Source organism: Protobothrops mucrosquamatus, unplaced genomic scaffold (genome assembly GCF_001527695.2).
Source record: "Protobothrops mucrosquamatus isolate PMUCROS unplaced genomic scaffold, P.Mucros_1.0 scaffold1626, whole genome shotgun sequence".
Classification (NCBI taxonomy): domain Eukaryota; kingdom Metazoa; phylum Chordata; class Lepidosauria; order Squamata; family Viperidae; genus Protobothrops; species Protobothrops mucrosquamatus.
Window position 1 is genome coordinate 275455 of NW_015387786.1, and position 20694 is coordinate 296148.

The 20694-nt window shown below is 37.9% G+C and overlaps 1 protein-coding gene across 1 annotated transcript in view; it reads left to right on the plus strand.

Annotated features, from left to right (window-relative positions):
• Window positions 1-14324: 14324 nt before the first annotated feature.
• Window positions 14325-20694, plus strand: part of LOC107293460 (usherin-like) — a gene marked incomplete at its 3' end in the record, with an annotated part of 212151 nt that continues 205781 nt past the window's right edge. The window contains exon 1 of the mRNA XM_015822612.1: window positions 14325-14800. Coding sequence (XP_015678098.1) covers window positions 14325-14800 — 476 coding nt within the window. The remainder of the gene's footprint in view (window positions 14801-20694) is intronic.

The window sequence follows — 20694 nt, forward strand, 5'->3', positions numbered from 1 at the left end:
ACTCTAGAAAGAGTACAGAGAAGAGCAACAAAGATGATTAGGGGACTGGAGGCTAAAGCATATAAGGAACGGCTGCTGGAATTGGGTATGTCTAGTTTAACCAAGAGAAGGACGAGGGGGGACATGATAGCAGTGTTCCAATATCTCAGGGGCTGCCACAAAGAAGAGGGAGTCAAGCTATTCTCCAAAGTGCCTGAAGGCAGGACAAGAAGCAACGGATGGAAACTAATCAAAGAGAGAAGGAACCTAGAACTAAGGACAAACTTCCTGACAGAACAATTAACCAGTGGAACAACCTGCCTCCAGAAGCGGTGAATGCTCCATCACTGGAAGTTTTTAAGAAGAGACTGGACAGCCATTTGTCTGAAATGGTATAGGGTTTCCTGCCTGAGCAGGGGGTTGGACTAGATGACCTCCAAGGTCCCTTCCAACTTATTATTATTATTAATAATAATAATAATCTGTAGTGCTGCCAGATTGAAGGGTACTCAGCAAAATGTTCTTGAAATCCCCGATACTTTATGTGCAGTTTGTCTCTGAGCTCCTAATATGAGTTATCTCTTTTTTAGCATTGAGGAAGTCTGTGCGTATACTACACATGTGTGTGCTCTCAGTCTGTTATTTAGCCCTGAAATCCTTTCTCACTTTCCTCTAATTTGTAAACAAAACTACAATCACACATCTATAAGAGAGAGAAGAGAAGGATGAGCAGAATAAATTGCTTTTTCTACAAATAATAACATGAAACATACAGAACCAGGGAGGTCTCCAGATTCTGGAACCATAGACCTGCACTGGGTGATTTAGTTTTCACCATTTCTCCAAGGCTACAGGATTGGGTAGTTTCCATCCTTTAGGATTGGGTGGGGGGGCTCTTACCTCAAAGAGGGAATCTTGTCAAAGAGAATGATAAACTAAATCAGTGCTGGACTCATCTGGCACAGCAGTTAGTAAACAGCATAAGTGTTCTGTAATGCATCCTCTTGATCTTCTCTTTGGCCTACAGTGATCGTTGAGTAAATTCACCTTCATTTTGATGAGCTGATGGAAGCAATGCAGAACGGCAGAGAGCAATGGGTAAGACTGATAGGCACATATGTCAGAGATGAATACATTTCCTGCTGCACAAGTCAATGGGTATTTTCCCTCAGTTGTTACTGGAAGCAGCTTGAGACCTACTTATTATTAACACTGGTCAGTGTGATGCACACACCCGTCATGATTTTAAATGTTTAGATACCATTAAAACTGATGAATCCCAACCCCCCTTCCTCGTACCATTTAATTTGGATATTTTCAAGCAGCTTACCGGATAAAAACCTTTTAATGTTCTATTTATTTATTTTAATAGTGTTGCTTGGGATGCCTGTATAATCAGATAAGGGTCATTAAATCACTTGTGATTAAATAGGATAATAATATTTGCTCACCCTATTAATATTAGAGCTTATGCTGACTGTATTTTTGAAATTTTAGATGAAGATATATATTTTTAATTACATGAAAAGGATGCATTATCTCATTGTGTGGATTATGCCCTTTACTTCATTTACCAGAATGTTTGCACATATTGGCCTTCAGATTTCCTCATGTTCTTACATGTTGACCTCGGGCATTTCTTTAGTCTCCCATCTGGCATCTGGGTTTTTTTTTTTTTTAAATCTTCCACATTATTCTAGCAGGTTTCCACTCTCAGACCATTCAACATTCTGTAAGACACACTAAGAAATAAGTGTTGATATTCTTCATAGCTGTAACTGATGAAGAATATGTATGCTCCATTCACCAGCTGGCATTTTTCACTGATCTTTATCTCCCAACTGTTTGCAAAAGATCCCACTACTGTATTTTCTCAGTCCTTAGAAGAAGAATTTGCAGAGTCACCTCACAGTATTTTCCCTCTCTCCTTAGGCCAATCCAAGACATTCCATTGGAGCATCGGTTCTGCTGCAGACTCAGCTGGTCATTGTACTCTTTGCAGACTTTGAAGGTTGAGCAAGGAGACACTAACATAGGGTTTTTCTTTCCCTGATCAACAAGATATATCTGACATCTGCAACTGGATTGGATACTGAATCTTGTAGTATCTGCAGAGTCCACAACTTTAGACAATGGCCATCTTGCACCCTCTTGTTTTTGTCATTGGAACCACAAGGAGACAAATGATTGGCTGCCTGATTTAATAGCCAGCAGTGTCTTTTACTTTGTGTGCATCTACAACATTAGAGGAAGTGAAATTTGAGATTATTGAGATTATTGAGACTTTTAATATGGGTTTTTAATGAATGGTAGTTTTTTTTCCCCAGTATTTACCTTTCCCTGGGTGCAAGATATTGGGACAATGGTAGTATCCTTTTGGCTCATTCTAATGTACAGTTGATCTTGATAGGGTTTCATTTGACCAGCTTCCAAATGACTCTAAGTGATTTTGTTTTCTCTGCCCATCTCTGTTCTTTTTCTTAATGGTTTTTATATTGTTACATGTTTTTAAATGTTTTTAACAATGTGTAAGCTGCCAGGTTGCTGGAAGTCAGTATATAAGGTTAATATATTATTATTATTATATATACAAAAATGTGAAATCACAATTGCCGGGTTTTTAGCTGCCGTTGGCCTTCATACACATCAAGTACTTCCCTAGAATGAAGGGAAGGATGTTGTAATGCAGTGGTGGCGAATCTATGGCACGGGTGCCAGAGGCAGCACTCAGAGCCCTCTCTGTGGGCATGCGCACCGTCGTCCCAATCCTAGGCCTTCAGCTGGGTTTTATAAAACCTTTTCGCTTTAGGCCTCCAGCGCCATGTACAAAAAAGGAGATTCAATCAATCAGTCAATTTCAACTTCTCGGGGAAAAAAAAGATCTTGCAAAGTTGAAATTGATTGATTGAACTTTTTAGTCCCACCCAGTCTGCTATTACCACTGCAGCCACGCCCACCCCATGGGCCACACCCACCCAGCACTCGACGATGCATAACAGGGTTTTGGGTTGCAGTTTGGGCAATCGGTCTCTAAAAGATTTGCCATCACTGTTGTAATGTATCTGCAAGGTATATATGCAGATCCAAGCAATGTGGTCTTTTGAAACTGACAGATTAAAATTTTGTCAATGTGCAGATTTTATGACTAAGGTTTTTTGGTATGGTCCCCAGTGTGCCAATAACCACTTAGAAAATTATGGCCAGTTTATTCCATAATCTTTCAATTTTGATTTTCAGATCTTGATACTTTGCGATCTTCTCCAATTCTTTGTCCACACCTTCTTCTTTTCAACTCAAGGGTGGTCTGGTGTTTTATGAGCCAACACTTTTTCAGTTTGTACTCAGAGATCCCACAGTATTTTATGCTGATTTTCAACTACTTTCCCAATTCATAATAACGGGCTGTGATAGTGTGATTTTCAAACATAGTATACTTTTGTTTTTCTGTGTTTTTTTTCCAGTAATCATACTGTGATGGAATGTAGTCTGGATTCCCAGACAATACAAAATAAAATAGACAAAAGGAGAAAAGAGGGCTCCATAATCACCATAATCATAATAATCTCTATAATAAAAGAACAAATAGTTATTCAATTCTTTCCTGCAGGACATAAAAGTGGAATCATTTGTATCTCTAGTGAGAGATCATTCCAGAGTCAAATATTGCAACAGAATAGGTGCACTTCCTGGACCCATGATATGATATTGACAGGGCTTGGAGTTTGTACACTCTATTACATCATACTGGAAGAATGGAGACAATTGGAAATAGACAGTGCCTCAGACAGGTAAGGCCTATATTGTGAATTTAAATATGATAATCAGAATTTTGAATTGCACCTGGAAGCCAAGTGGTAAACAATGCAGCTAGTTAGTGAAGCAGCAAGATGATATACATGTAATGTGTTGCCCCCATCACTAGCTGTGCTGCTGCATTTGGCACCATCTGCAAGTTCCAGATGTTCTTCAAGGGCAATCCTGAATAGAGTCTACTACATTAATAAATTATGGGGTAAGTAGGGCATGAGTGACTGTTTAGAAGGCTTTTCGATAGAGGAAAGGATTCAACCAATGTATTAGGTGTACCTGTGAAAAGATCCACAGTTTCTACCTGTTTTTTTGAGGAGAAACTGAAGAACAAGAAGACCCCCAAACTGTGTACAAGTCTTGCAAATGGAAATAAAACACCACTTAAAGTCCGCAGTGGAATACCATTAGTTCTGAGGAGAGCCAAATAGACATAATCACTTGGTCTGGTCAGGATTGATCCTGAGTCTTTTTTTTCCACATCCATACCCACACATGCTCAGGACTTTGGCTGCATTGCTTCACTGGCTAGATGTCAAGGTATGTAATTGTGTGTTATCCATATATTGATGCCTGGTTTACTTGTGGTGAGAGCAGGTTTGGGTGGTGTGAATGTTTTATTGTGGTGGGAAGAGAAGCTGACTTTCCTAGATACAAGGCACTACAGAATCAGTAACAAAAGTAGGCCAAGGATTTTGATGTGCTACTTGGATACATTTAGGAGTTAAATGAGATCCTTGGATCTGGTAGCAAAATTGAGGGTTCAGGTGTTTTATTTGATTGGGAGTTATGGGGACATAGTAATATTTTGGTGATGGATGGGCAGAGGGAGATATGATAGGAGGCAGGGATAAGCTGTTTATGGGGAAGGTATACTCGATATATTGTATTGATTATGTCTGCTATTTCCCAGTTCACTGTCATTAGATTCTCAATGCCCCTGGATTCAGGTTGTTGGCACTTAATGGTTAGTTGATCTATAATAAAATACTCCTCATTCATGATGTTATCATGAATAAAAGGGCTGATCTAGAATGTATAAAGAAAACCTAAATGGGGTTGGGGGTGTGTTTGTGACTCCTCTCAGAAATGTATCCATTTGGGTTTCAGACGGCATCACTACACCAGGATAGGGGCAGATAAGTAGAAATGGTCATTCAGAGACACTGTTCCCCAGATAAGGTACAATACTCTGTTTTGAAGTTGTCCTGAAGGAATAGATTCTGCAACTACTGATCTGAACTGCTAGATGCTGTGGCTAGGTTGGTAGTGGATTTTTCCAAACATATGGTTCTGGAAGATTTCAACTTGCCTGTCCTAGGCATACATTTTGCACCCAAGTAAAAAATGAAGACAGAAATATGAATGGATAAAACTTGCTGCAGCTGACTGAATTGTTTGAAAATATTGTTTCTTGTTATAATTGAATGTATTCGTGTTGTCATGCTTATCTAGAAAGAATAAATATTCATGGAATAGAAAAAGTGAGTTTATTGATCAGTATGTATGAAAAAAAATTACTCTGGATGGAAGAAAGAATATTGGATTGACTTATTGAGAACTCTGTCTTAATATGAAAATGACTCTTATGATATTATTACCATTGATTGCTGTTAATGCAGCATCTAGGAAGATAGAGAGTTCTTTGGGATTGAAGGATTACCATTGGGTTCATCTCACTGTTGCTTAGTCATATGTCTTGAATAGTTGGTTAACAGTTTTGTAAGCTGCACTAGTTTTGTGATTTGACCTCATCATTTAATGCACTCTAAATTACGCACTTAAGTTATTTAATGTTTCAAATTTGGTAGAAGAGTTCATGGGGGAAATGTTTACAGTTGCTAAAAATTTCATCACACTCTAACACAGTCGTAGGCACTTAAAAATTACAGTTATTAAGTTGTACCTTGAAATATATTATATACATTTCTGTGAACTTGGACAGAGATTTCAGTTTTCATAAATTTGCTCCCAAATTTCATCCCATTTATATGATTGCTATATTGGAATAAAATAGATTGTATCCATCTTTTTCTCCAATCTCATGCTGAATCTGTCTATTAAGTCAGATTGGTATATTTTTAGAGTTACCGGGATAAGATTGTTCTACTTTTTTGATTAAGATAAAACTGGTAGTCTTATCACATCACTTTTGGGAAATATCCCTATGAGGCTAACATTATGCTTTTATCTGGACATAATTCTTAATATATAATTGTTAATTATCTTTTTAATTAAGTCTGATTTGTTGAAGAAGCCAGAAAATCATTTATAGGTGATTAATATTTTCTCCACCTTCTCTGCATATAATGATCTGCTATACCAGTATGACTTTCTTGTACAAGCCACTAATCAGAATACAGTGTATTCTTTTATCCCAAGGAAAAGTCTTTCTAATATAGCCACTCCATAATAAAATATTAGATTTAGTTTTAGTCCCAAACCATATTGGCAACTGGATTGTTGCACATTGTAAAGGGAAAGATGGCGGAACAATTAGAGAGTGCTTTATGTTGTTCAGATGTATTTAATAAAACACTTTTGTGATCAACGGATATTTCGTAGAACATATATGCTAGATTGCCAGGGAAAGCTGAACAGTTGAACCCAAGAAGAATGCAGTCTCTTTTCAAACAAATTAGTAATAGTGCCAGCCCCCAGATTAGACAAGGGGTTTTTACTTTTCTAATAATCATTCCATCTAGATAGCTAGATAGCCAGACAAACTAAGTGTTGTAACTATAATATAAAACTGAATTTGGATAGAGTAAAAAATAAGAGGTATCTATGATTCAATATCCAACTTTAAACCCATAGGTTTCAATTTTGAGTTGTTGGTTTCAAACAAGCAAAATTAGCTGTCTTCAACAGATTAGGAAATATAGACAGGCCAAAGAAACACACACAAATTTGACTTGTGTGATAGAATAGGGAAAATCCAACTATTGTCCTACCAGACTACTTTAGGATTCAGTTACCTGGAGATTTTTTTCACAGTTTGTCCTACTGTAATGATGGAAAGAAATTCTGTACTTTATTAGAGGAAGAGTTTCTTCAAAATCATGTAGTTTCAATAAAAGCTTCAGTTTGCTTCTTTAGTCACAAAGGAAATACTGGTGCTGAATGATGCTGTGTGTGCTGAACAGAATTTTCAGAGCTATTAAAAGGTTCTTAACAGATCCATTAAATATTTCCTGCTACTGCTACCTTCTGCTCTTTGAGAAACTTTTTATCTCCTTAATTTTACTGAATTTCTTTCCCTTTTAAGCACAAATTATTATTTCTGTGTTGTCAGTACTCAGCTTCTTTTCCAACTATTTAAAATGTACATACTTGGAAGATTTATTTTTTAGCATCAGTGTTTCCAGAATTTTTATTGGATGACTTATTGAAATTAATCCAACATGTTCTACAAAGTAATTTTTTTAGGAATAAAATGACTTAACAAAGAAGAAATGCTGCTATAAGACTTGGGTTAGTAGCAAGGACAACATGAATGTTGAAGGTCACTGCTTCAGCATCTACAACAATCTATTCCTATATGTAAAATAGTGCAATAAACTCTGAATAGTAAACACATTATTAGAATTTTGGAAAGAGCTAAAATTTGGTGAACAGAATACAAAACCAAATTGATGGATGGGAAGGATCAATTATGAATTGAGTTGTTCAGTTTTAATTCTAATATTAAAAAAGACAGTATTTCCAGAGGTCAAATACAAACTATGAACATCCTCTCATCTCAGAATTTTTAACAGAGACCATCAGTGCTGAGGAGTGACTGGAGTGGAAAAATATAGTCAAAGGGAGCAGAAAGCTCTTATTCTCCTCTCTCCAATTTCTCTCCCATCTTTCACTTTTGGTAATGTTTTGCAAATAACCTGCTCTGCCCAGGATGATTTTGATTCTTAAGCTTTTCTCAGCAGCTCAGGATGAGATGGTCATTTGTCCAATGTACTGCTAGAATTGATTGTATTACTTGAAATTATCAGAGAGTCCCTCCACATAATTTTTTTCAAGTATCTTTAGAAACAAGGACTCATGTTATACAATCATAGAGTTAAGCACATTTAGAGGTCATTTAGTCAATACTTGCTTAATGTATTACGGATTTTCTTAAATAAATCTAATGAAAGAGGGCTCCCGCTGTCATTTTGAAAATTTTCGTTGCCTTCAAGAAAATCAATTATGCTCGAGAACTTACACCAAGCAGAAAATTATGTTCGGCAAGAAAATTGCAACGTTTATTAGTTACCCTTTTTAAGGATACATCATACTGTGGATATAATTTATTAATTATGTCACTGAGCAATAATTTGGGGAATATGAACTATCAGGAATATATGATTCTGTAGTTTCTAATGCAATCAAGACATCCATATGCTTGGCTATTGAGAGGAAAATTTTGTGATGTAGTACTTGATTGTTCATGTGATGACCCAGGGCACAGCACAGAGGCAATGCAGTCAGCTGGCAATTCAAACTGCCCTTTAATTGCTCCAAATTTTCCCCAAATGCTCCCATGTTTCCTTCTAAACAAAGGAAGACACAAACACCTTCAGCCGCTTCTGGCTGCAAGTATTTTGATTGGAGAGGAATTTACTCAAGGCCATGGAGATAACAAGGAATAACACATACATCATAAACCTAACGAGTCTGTGTGAATACACACTTGCCTGAGCAGTTTCAAAAGGGAAGCCAAAATACAGTCTGAGATCTTTGAACATCCAAGCAACGTTGTCAGCCAGTCCAATGGTCAGACTTTTCAGGTTTCCAAGCAGAAGTCACAGAACAAGAGATCAGCAACAACACACGCAAAACTCCAAGGAATCAGTGTTTGTTCCCAACAAATGCCTCTCCACAGCATCTCCTTAAATCTCAGTCTCCAGGTGTGCCTTGTGGAGAGGGGCGGGACGCTCTCCTCCCGAGTAGTTGAGCCTTCCTGCATTGTTCCCTCCTTCTCTCCACTCTCCATGCTCTGGGATCAGGTGGGGGTGGCCCTTGCTCATTGCCTGAACTCTGTCTCTCCTGTTCATCCTGTCCCAATCTTGAAGGGCCCTGGCCTGCTTCGGCCTGCTCTTCCCCACATTACTCTGAAACCACAGACACCTCTCCCTCGACCTCCATAGGGTCCCTTTCCAACTCATTTTCCTCTGCAGATTCAGGCTCTGATGGAGGCATGACAGTTCATCAGGATGCTGACTGAGAGCAAAGGAATCTAGCCTATCCATAATGTCTAAGTAACTGACTAAGGAACTCCAATCCATAGAAGAAATTTATAAGAAAATGTAAATTGGTTTGGTTGGATCTGTCAGAGGCTTATGTAGACCAGCAGACTGTCCCACAGATGCTAGCAGGAAATCCAGAGCAAGATACCAAAACTCTTAGGCCCCTTAGCAGCTGTTGATCAGAAGCATTTTGACTCTGAAATTAGAAAGAATATGTTAAAATAATAAACAATGACTTTATAATTAATAGCATTTTTCTCATTATTTGTATGTCATTTTAAAGCTCTCTAGTGGTGGCTGAAGAAAATTATAGTATAAAGGCTGATTTAGAGTTGCCCACAACTTCCTCTAGGGGTCGCCACATATCTATGCTCCGAAGGGGTTGATGGGTAAGCATAGGTTGCACACCTCCCAAATTGCAACTGCATGTTGTTAATTTGACTTCCTGATCTATGTTTTGCTTTTTGAGTGCCCTCTAGCCAGAATGTTACATTTGCAGAAATATAAATGGAACACCTATGCAACCATCCCCAAACGACAGATGCATATGTTTCCTGACATGCAGTGATGAAGAAATCTGTTCTACCATTAAATTTGGTGCATAAAATATTGTTTGTTTGCTTTGAATTTATAAATCATTTACCTTAGTTCAATGGTAATGATAGAATAACTTAGGTATATCCTTCACATCAAATATGTTTACATATTTCTCTGCAATACATCTTTCTCTGCTTTTTCTGATCTAAAACAGAAGTCCCCAACCTTTTGGTTACCAGGGACTGGTTACGTGGAGAGAGGTTTTTCCACAGACCAGAGGGGGCATGATTTCATGTACTGCCTGCATTCCGCAGATGGGGCTTTGCTTGTTTGCGTGGACCGGTTGCTGGCATGCTGCAGCCATGGACCAGGGGTTGGGGATCCCTGATCTAAAAGGTCCCAAGTGCAGTAATTTTTCTTCCCAGATGAGTTGTTCTTTGTAATAATCTTAGTTACTTTTCTCTGCCACATTTTACAGTATAAATAACACCAAGATAGAATAATTAGAACTATATAACTTATATATGGGGGTTTGATATGGATATTTTTAGTATTTATTTCTTTTCCAAAAGTTCTAAAGGACTTTTTCCCAAATAGCTGTACATTGAGTCAATGTTTTCATTATCAAATAAAACAAAATTATCTACTCTAGATTGTTTTTCTAAAGTTATCCCAACATGGAGTGCTAATAAATGCATAGTTAAGTGATTCTAAATTAGTTAGATAGCAGCCAACTATAGGTAGTCCTTGAGTTATAATGGAGCCTGCACATCATAGTCTTAATTCGTGATGGTCATAAATATGGTCACTCATGTGACCAATCTGATTCTGCAATCTTTCTTGAGGCTTGAGGTCATTAAGGGACATTGGAGGTCTTCTAGCCCAACCCCCTGCTCAGGAAGGAAACCCTATACCATTTCAGACAAATAGTTGTCCAATCTCTTCTTAAAAACTTTCGGTGTTGGAGTAGGTTGTTCCACTGATTAATTGTTCTGACTGTCAGGAAATTTCTCCGTTCTAGGTTGGTTCTTTCCTTGATTAGTTTCCATCCATTGCTTCTTGTCCTGCCTTCAGGTGCTTTGGAGAATAGCTTGACTCCCTCTTCTTTGTGGCAACCCCTGATATATTGGAACACTGCTATCATGTCACCCCTAGTGCATTTTTTCATTAAACTAGACATACCCAATTCCAGCAATCGTTCTGTATATGTTTTAGCCCTCAGTCCCCTAATCATCTTTGTTGCTCTTCTCTGCACTCTTTCTAGAGTCTCAACATCTTTTTTACATCGTGATGACCAAAACTGGATGCAGTATTCCAAGTGTGGCCTTAGAAAGGCATTGTAAAGTGGTATTAACACTTCATGTGATCTTGACTCTATCCCTCTGTTAATGCAGCCTAGCACTGTGTTGGCTTTTTTGGCAGCTGCAGCATACTGCTGGATCATATTTAAGTGATTGTCCACTAGGACTCTGAGATCCCTTTCACAGTTACTACTATTGAGCCAGGTACCACCTATACTATACCTGTGCATGTTGTTTTTCTTGCTTAAATGTGGAGCTTTACTTTTTTCACTGTTCAAGTCTGTCAAGATCCTCCTGTATCTTAAGCCTATCTTCTGGAGTGTTGGCTATTCCTGCCAGCTTGGTGTCATCTGCAAATTTGATGAGTTACCCATCTATCCCCTCATCCAAATCATTGATGAAGATGTTCAAGAGCACTGGGCCCAGAACAGAACACTGGGGCACCCCACTGCATAGATGGTCACATGATCCTTGGACACTGCAAACACTGTAAATGCAGACCAGTTGCTGAGCACCCAAAGTGCAGTCACATGACTATGGAGTGGGAACAGCTGTTGGAATTTTGAATCTGGGTCTTAAATACCCCCAGGGTACTTTGTTGTAACTTTGAATGTTTGCTAAGCAACTGGTCATAAGTTGAGGACTATCGGTAACCACTCAATAAACCTATCAGAGATTGACTGATTGGTCCTTCAGTAGGAGATCATGGAACTCTGAGGACCAGTGGTGGGATTCAGTCAGTTCGTCCCACTTTGGCAGAACCGGTAGCTAATTTTTTGTTGCCTAGGTCCAGAATGGACTTCCAGAAGCGGCATCCACATAGAGAACTGGTTGTTCACATATTTGAATCCCACCACTGCTGAGGACCATATAATAGATTGGAAAATTAAGGGGGGAAAATCCCAGATGACAATAGCAAAATACAAAAAAACTCAGGCAAAATTTTAGTGTGCCAAACAAATTCTTCATTATACCACGGTGTCTTGATTGTAGCAGTGCATGTCTAATCCATATATTGGAATGTGAAGAATCATCTCAAGCATGAATGCAATACCCCAAACATACTCCTGAGTGTAGTAAAGTCTTTCTATAGATTGCCTAGGTTTATAGAGTCTTAGAAATGTCTTTATTGTTAGCAATACATCTTCAGAAGAAAAGTTTGGCCAAAAAGTTCAACTTCTAATCTTATTGGTTGCCTCCTTGAGTTAATTTAAAATTTGCTTGGATGTGGTTGTTTTTTTTAGCACTCTAGTCATCTAATTCTTCACTTTAAACTCAAGGTTGTTTTCCAGATAGACACTGCAGAAACGTAACTTAAAATTTGCTTAGATGTGGTTTTGTTTTAGCACTCTAGTCATCTAATTCTTCACTCTAAACTCAAGGCTGTTTTCCAGATCAGACACTGCAGGAAAAAAAAATCAAATGAAGTTGGTTTTTTTACATGTGGGTATTCGTTTATACTGAGCCTCTTTTACAATTTGAATGCCCATTTCCTCAATTACAAATGTATTTTAATAACTTGTGTGCTTACCCTAAATTAAAGTAATTATAAATAGCAAAAAAAACCACAAAAAACCAAAACAAAACAAAACCTACACAACACAGCGCACTAGACCATTCCATGGAAATTGTTTGAAAAAATTATCACCATCCATATGAATGCCAGTGATTATTCTTGCATTGTACCAAATTATTGGTACTGCCTGCGAATTGATGGCCTTGATTATGTTTCCATCATTCCGTTATTATTATTTCAACATTACAGTTTTCCTTCCTCAGAGGAGAGAAAAGCCATTGTGGAATGCCTTGAGTTGGTCCTGACAATTCCCATTATTCATATTCATATTATTCTAGCATTTGAGAGACAAGAAAATTTCAAATATCACAAATACATTTGCAAATCATGAATAATAATTTATTTCACTGCCACAGAAGAAAATATTGAGAAATTCCCTTTCTTTTGGGAAGGAAGCCTTGCTTGCCAGTTTAACAGTTCACTTATTCTGAAGCAAGACATATGACATGAGAATCTGAAAACCTGAGGGCAAGAAGAGAACATAAGAGCCTATTAGTTGTGCATGTCCTGCCCATGACTTTATTAAATATTTTACTCTTTGATTCTGGTGGGGTTTGCCATTGTTTTGTCTCTCCTTCCTTCCTTCCCTCCCACCTATCTACGAAAGTAGATAGAAAATGTTGAAACACAGCCCCAAACAGCCCAGGATTAGATTGAGGTTGCTACCTTCAAATGGCAGCTGCCCTGGGGACTTCAGCCATTTCCCCCTGCTGTTAAAGAGCCAGAAATAAGCAGACAGTTCTCTGGCATCCGACTTAAACTGCTTACAGCCTGACCTTCACCTGTACAGAAGTGTTGCTTCTACTATGTCCTATCAAGCCAGCTGAAAGGAATTACTGGAGTTGCCAGGTAACCAAACCTAGCCCTCTTGACATATGAGCCAGTTATTAACCTGAACATTTGAGTAGTCTGGCTCCTCAGTTAAATAACAAGTAAAAGGTACTTATCATTTACAGTGATGTGGCATTAGCTTTACCTGTATATCAGACATAGGCTCTATCTTCAATGTCAGAAAAGAGCAGAGTTTTACTAGGAAGACAGTCAAACAGGACAGATGGTGATACCGTTTAATCAGCTTTGCTGAAGGCTAAAAGGAGCTGCGTGAAATGGACAATTGGGGTAAGACACAAAATACTTTGCAAATTTAAAGTTGTATGTTTCTACCTTTAACTTTTTGAGTTTCTTTTTAAAATGGATTAGGTACACATTTATAAATAGATTGCTAGCTGCTTTGCTTGTCGCGGCATAAATCCAATTATTAAATACTGTATAGCTGAAGTGTCTGCATATTTCAGATACAGAACTGATAAAGCTGTGAAGTAACTAAGTGAGTTTTAGTGGCTCTACAGCTGGAATCAGAAGAGTTTTTAATGTACAGCAGAATGTGAAGTTGTTTCAGATATTCATGGAACATTTCAATTTAAAAATATTCTATCGTCTCTCTTAAAACAATCCTGCTGTACTGATAAATAAGGAAGTTGCATGCTATCTGTTTGTCTTAGACAGCCATGCCACCTCATTTACATGGTGTTATTACCATACAGTATAAGTCAAGAGATATACTATTGTAGTGAATATGTCAAGATTTGCAAGTGACTTTTCAGTTTCAATTGGTTTTCCCTCCCTGACAGATCTAGGTCAGTCTGGCCTGAATTGTATGTATATCTGTTTATGGTATAAAGCACCAATTCCCTTTAAATATTTTTGTATTATTTCTAGGTATTACCGTTCTCCAAGTATATGTCACTCGACTTAAGAAACTCAAACACTGTCAGAATTTCAAATTAAGGAGAAATGCTGCATCATCTCTCAACTAGCTGCCCAAGGGCATTTCTACTGATTCAGTCGTCATTATTTATTTAGGGTGCCTTATCAAGAAGCAGCCTGCCTATAAACATGATTTGCCTGGTTCTGCACTGTGGTTTCCTGCTTCATGCCATTGAAACATCCATCACCGTTTATTATATAACCTTACCTCTCGCCAGTTCACAGGGACATTTCCCAAGTCTTGAAAATGTGGGTGCTTTCAAGAACATTTCCACTGTGCCAACCCAAGCTACCTGTGGACTGCCAGAAAGGAGTACTTTTTGTCAAAGTTCAGCTGTTGTTGAAAGTATTAACTTCTGTATTCGGCAATTTTGCATTCAGAAGTGTCCGTATAGATCATCTCCTGCTTCCTATGCTGCCATTCTCTCAGAAGGCCTGGGCAATGTTATCCAGCAAGATCAAAATGATGTGCCTCCTGGATCTTTTAGCAACACAAGTATTATTTTTCATGGTGAAAAGGATTGTTTTTCCACTCCTCGTCCTCGGAAGCTTGCTATTTCATTTACTTTAACTGTATGGTTGAAACCTGAGAAAGAAGGTGTAATGTAAGTAGCTGACAGATGGTTACTCAACCAGTAAAATCAAACATGATAATGGACAGAATTTCTTTTTTGGGAGGGTCACATAAAGCAAATGGCACTCTAATGTTATAACTCTGATTTTATGTAAACTTAGAAATACTTCTTGACTGTTTCACTTTAGGCAACATTTGTGGATTACTTATTTGATTGCACTACATGCCTGCTATTCTTTTTCTTGCTAATTATCAAACTTCATTTATGAACTACTGTTATCATTTCTATTTTAAATAGCAGGTATGATGTTGAATGAAGGAGAACTAGTTAGTCAATAGGTAGCCATGGAAGCTCACTTGTAGTAGCTTAATCCAGGTAACACCTGCCTCAGTCAAAATTACTTTTTGGTGATTTAAGCAGCTGTTTACATTTCCTAGAAGTATTTGGGGACTATGGTCTCTCTCCCTCTTCAATGCTGAGTGTTTATGATGCTCAGTTTATGGCTGCTGCATTCATTGTGGCAGGTGGAAATGGCTATTGTAGTGGATGGGAACTTTTTCTATGAGCAGATAGGGAATAGATATAATTTGGCCATGGAAATCCTTGGCCTAACAAAATAGTAACCAGCTAAATATAATGGAATATAGATTTAAGATCAATATTCTCAGTTGTGCACAATAACCACCTTGGACTAATTATTTTGAGCTTTTGCCTTCTGCATTATTATTTAGTGTTGTTACAACTCATTCATCTTTCCTATAATCTAAGAATATGGTGTTCTTTATCATTCATTTATTCATTACATAAAATAGGACACTGTCACATTTATTTCCTGTTGAGAAGTTTGATCAGTAATCATCATCTTGTGTCCTGTTTTGGAATGTGGATATGAGGGAACATTATGTGCAACATGGACTAGGTGGAATGGGCAGACAGCTTTACAGTGACTGAGTCCAGAAGTTGATCTCTAGTAATATGAGACATGATAGAATCAGATTTGGGATGTCTCGTGCATTTTGGTGTCAGAGCAGTAATAGATTAACATAATTATCTTTGTATGAATTGCTTCCTTCTTGTTGTTGTTAGTTGCGAAGTCATGTCTGACCCATCGCTACCCCATGGACAATGTTCCTCCAGGCCTTCCTGTCCTCTACCATCTTCTGGAGTCCATTTAAGCTCACGCCTACTGCTTCAGCGACTTCATCCAGACACCTCATTCTCTGTCGTCCCCTTCTTCTATTGCCCTCAATCTTTCCCAGCATTAGGCTCTTCTCCAGTGAGTCCTTCCTTCTCATTAGGTGGCCAAAATACTTGAGTTTCAACTTCAGGATCTGGCCTTCTAAAGAGCAGTCAAGATTGATCTCCTCTAGGACTGACCAGTTTGATCGCCTTGCAGTCCAGGGGACTCGTAGGAGTCTTCTCCAGCACCATAGTTCAAAGGCCTCAATTCTTTTGCGCTCAGCCTTTCTTATGGTCCAACTTTCACAGCCATCCATTCCCTGACAGTGTAGATGAGGAAATGTTTTAACTGTTGCTCTGTGCTCATGGATAGTAGAAGATTAGATACTTACTTTGTCTCATCCACAGAGGCCTATGTGTTTCAGTTTGCATGCTTGTGTTCCTACCTGTGTGCATTTTACAAGGAAGGACAGTTTTTGATTAAAGCCAGCTTTTAGAGTGAATATCCAGAGATAGACTAAGGAAAAAATTAGCTTATTTCTCAATTGATTGATAAATCCTTTTGTTGATTAAGAAGTTGTTGGTTCTTTATAGCTCCTTATATCAGGGGTGTCAAACTGCTGGCCCATGGGCCGGACGCATCATGCAGAAGCCGCGCCCACCCCATTGCCGGCAATGACAAAACTGCCCCGATACATTGTGCAACGTCACGTGACGTCGCAAGTTTGACATGTCTGCCTTAGAGCATCAGACATTCAATCTCTATTCAAAAAGTGATGCATCAAGAACGTTTTTGAAGTTTAATATTAATTCTCTGTGTAGGCCATGACAAACATGAGTTTCACTCAATGTTTGACCATAAGGACTGCTTCAGTTCTCTTATGTGGTGACTATATCTTCTGTACAATGCACCTGGGACCAAAGCAAACCCTCTGGACTTTTTCCTTGTAGAAAGGAAAGGTTTGTCAAGTATGACAAAATGAAAGTAATGATTGTCTCCAAAATTCCTGTCACATTTCCCCATTCCTATTTCAGTGCCTTCACCACTAGACTAAACTAGCTGTCTGTGTTTACAGGATAGTTGTTTGTCACCATGGGAGACAGGTATAGATTGTAATATAACATTTTACTCTTTATTAGCTCAGTATTTGACCTTGATTTGCCTCAAAAGAGCCTTGACATTGCTGAAGCAATGCACTCTTGATAGCAATATTCACAAGATTTTTCTCCACTTTGTATAGTGCATGTTTGGAAGCTCTCTCTCCCATGCTACGTATCTAGCCAATACCATATATGTAATTCATAAGAGAATCCTTACACTCCTTACATTATGACAGGCATGTCAAACTGCCTGCCCACGGGCCAGATGTGCCACGCCAAAACCGCGCCCACCCCATTGCCGGTAATGGGGATGTCATGTGATGTTGCAAGTTTGACATACCTGCATTATGATGTTCTTCTGCCTTTGTTACTGGAGAGAAAGTTTAATAATAATCCCAGGCATGGGTGACCATATACCTGCTCATTGTGGGAAATAGTATCAGTCTCAGAGATGTTTTTAGGTGACCCATTCTACTTGAGTTAGTGTTCCTTATTAGCAAATACAGTATAGCAAATGAACAAAATGTTTTTCTTTTCTTAGTCAACAATCATCGTAATTTTCAGAAGGGTTGCCCAATTCTGCTCTATCATTATTGCCATTTAATGTTCACTTGTTTTTTTATAAACTTGTTTAATAATTTTATATCTTTTCATGTATTTTTTGTCTACAAGTGCCTGCAAAGCATCAACATGCTATTTTGTTATCCTCTTGTTGATTGTAAACCAAGTAAATTCTATATGGATCTGTGTGGAAGTGCCTGTAAATGGGGGGAGGGGGATTTGTGAATGGAAGACTGCAGCATAAATGAGAGTGAAGAATCTGTGCAGCTGATCCTGGGGTCCACATTGAGTGGGCACCCTAATGTGTTTTGAATTTCAGAGCCATAGCTATGCTTAAATGATTTAATTGGAAGCAAACTGAATTGTGTATGAATGTTTTTAAAGCTTAGGTATAAAAGACTCTAATAAGGTGTTTTTTTTTAAATTATTTGCTGACTGTTGAGGCTTTATAGGACAAGAAGTGTTTTATCCTGTAGCCAGTTAGTGAGAGGGAGACATTGGTAATAAATTCTATAACATCCAGCTTGAATGGCCCCATTTCTTAATATTTCTTAACATAACCATGATTTCTCAACCTAATCAAGTTGTTATAATAGGGATACAACTGGAAAACAAATTCTATGTATAGCCCTTGAACATTTGAACAAATGGAGAGATGTAGATCCAATAGATAAATAACAACATTTAATACTTTAATTTGAAACTTGTATTTAAATAAAAGGTTGAATTTTCATAAATTGGCACTACATTAGTACAGAAGTTAAGGCTACTTAAGTTACATTATGTTAACTATTAGTTGCAATCCTATATTCAAAATTTATTATCAAATTTCAGGTATGCATGACAAGTTTGATAGCTAAAATAGATGGAATCTAGGTGAGGCATATATTTAATACTGCTTTACTCTCAAACAGTGTCCTCTGTCAGGAGATGCTTTTTATTGCTATTGTAAATTGTATTGTTTTTATTTGTAATTAAAAGAACTTGTGTTTTTGGGAGATGTGTATTTACCAAGTCCCTTACTTGCCATAGAATTCAATGATTCAACAACCCAATGGTTAGCAAAGAGACTAAATTTAATAAATAGAAAGCATTTCCTAGGCAGTTGTTAACTTTCTACACTTATTTACATTTTTGATGTATCGATGTTCTGATTTTAAAGCAATATAGAAACAGAAAAATGAATGATGTATTTAAAGTAATTAACCATATAAAGAATGGGGATAATCCTGTTGGCCCTTAAAGAGGCAATAGTGCGCTCTCTTCTCAAGGACCCATTACTTGGTCAAGCAGTCTGGACAATTCTCATCCAGTCTTCAAACTTCTCATTTTGATGAGGTTGTGGAGAATGTGGTGGTCAAACTGCACCTTCAGAGGGCTATGGATTAACAGATTATATGGATCCCTTTCAGTTAGGATTCAGACTTGGACATGTGATCAGGATGGTACTGATTTGGTGAAAGTGGGATGGGGGTGGTGCATCCATTTTTATTCTTCTTGACCTCTCAATAGCTTTCAATACTACCAATCATAGTATCCTTTTGGACTGACTCTGGAAGTTAGGCTAGGTGGAACTATGTTGTGCTGTTTCTCTTCCTTCCTTTAGGGCTGGTTCCAATCAGTGTTGATGGGGAAAAGATTCAGATCATAGCCTCTAATTTTGGGGTGACATAGGGCTTGATTTATGTTCTTGTGACCTTCCATCTGGATTACTTTAATGCACTGTATGAGGGTCTTTCCTTGAAGAGTATTCAGCAGCTTCAACTGATGCAGAATGCAGCAGCAGGGGTAGTAAATGTGACAACATACTTCATGAGTTGCATTGGTTGCCCATGTGCTTCTGAATGAAATTCAAGGTGCTGGTTGCCATATTTCAAGCCTTTCCATGGTTTGGGACCTGAGAACTTAAGGAGCCATTTTGTCCCTTAAATTGTTTCTACCTGTCTGATCCAGGCCAGCAGGACTGGCATGCTCCAGGTGCTGCAGGCTAAGAAATATTCACCAAAAGGTCAGAAGACAAGTTTTTTCTACGATAGTACTAGAACATTGCCCCATGCTGGTCTTTTGTAATGCCCCAAAGTCCTAGTTTTGTGTCCAGACTTTTAACCCCACATGTGTGAAGGCATCCATCTCCTGGTTGTGTTAGTTACTGATGTATATCTCTTGGCTATGTATTTTAATTTTTGTAAATGTCATGTCATTGTTTTTATTTTTAAGATTGTTCCATACCCAGAGTAATTTGCTGAGATGGGAGAAGGGGAAGGATGGAAGGAAGGACGGACAGATGGAAGGAAAGAAGGATGGATGGAAGGAAGGAAATATAATTCAGTGGTCCACGGAAGGCATTGGATTTATGTAGGGTCCTGCTATGTGTATAGAGAAAGCTTTCATGAAAATAATTGCACTATCGAAGGGCTTCTCCTTGTTATAATGAAGCCTCCACTACCATTGTCTTCTGTCATAGGTGTTCCACAAGTGTTAAGAATTAAAATGGAATTATGGATGGCCAGAGTGAAAAGAATCAATCAATGCTGTTTCTGCCTTCATCACCATAAAAATGACTGGACTTGGATAGGACAGAGACATTCTAGTAGATCTAGTTATTAATTTTAGAATTTCTAACTATAAAATATGCATGGATATATTCATATAATTAGCAGATGCCAAGCTGGATTTGAATGAGAATTAATGCTTAGTACAGTAATTGAACAGGATGGATTTTTTTTTCATTTTTTTAAAAAGCAAACTAGGACAATAATGCACATCTTAATATGGCTAGGAAGGTCTTCCCTTCCTATCATACCTTGATATGAAGTCAAATTTTTCTTAAAAGGTTTACTGTCATTGTTGTAGTTATGTTTTGTCAAGATTGACATACTTTCAACAGATGGGAAATTAGTTGTAAATCATATATTTGTGAAAACTTTATGGATTTTAAAGTATTATACATCAGGGTCACATCCTTTGTTAAAGGTAGGACACTTGTTAGGGTCCACATATGGAGATATTTGTTTTTAGATAAGCAAAATTAATAAACTTTGGATTATCCAATTATTGTTTATCCAGGAACTGAATAAATCCAG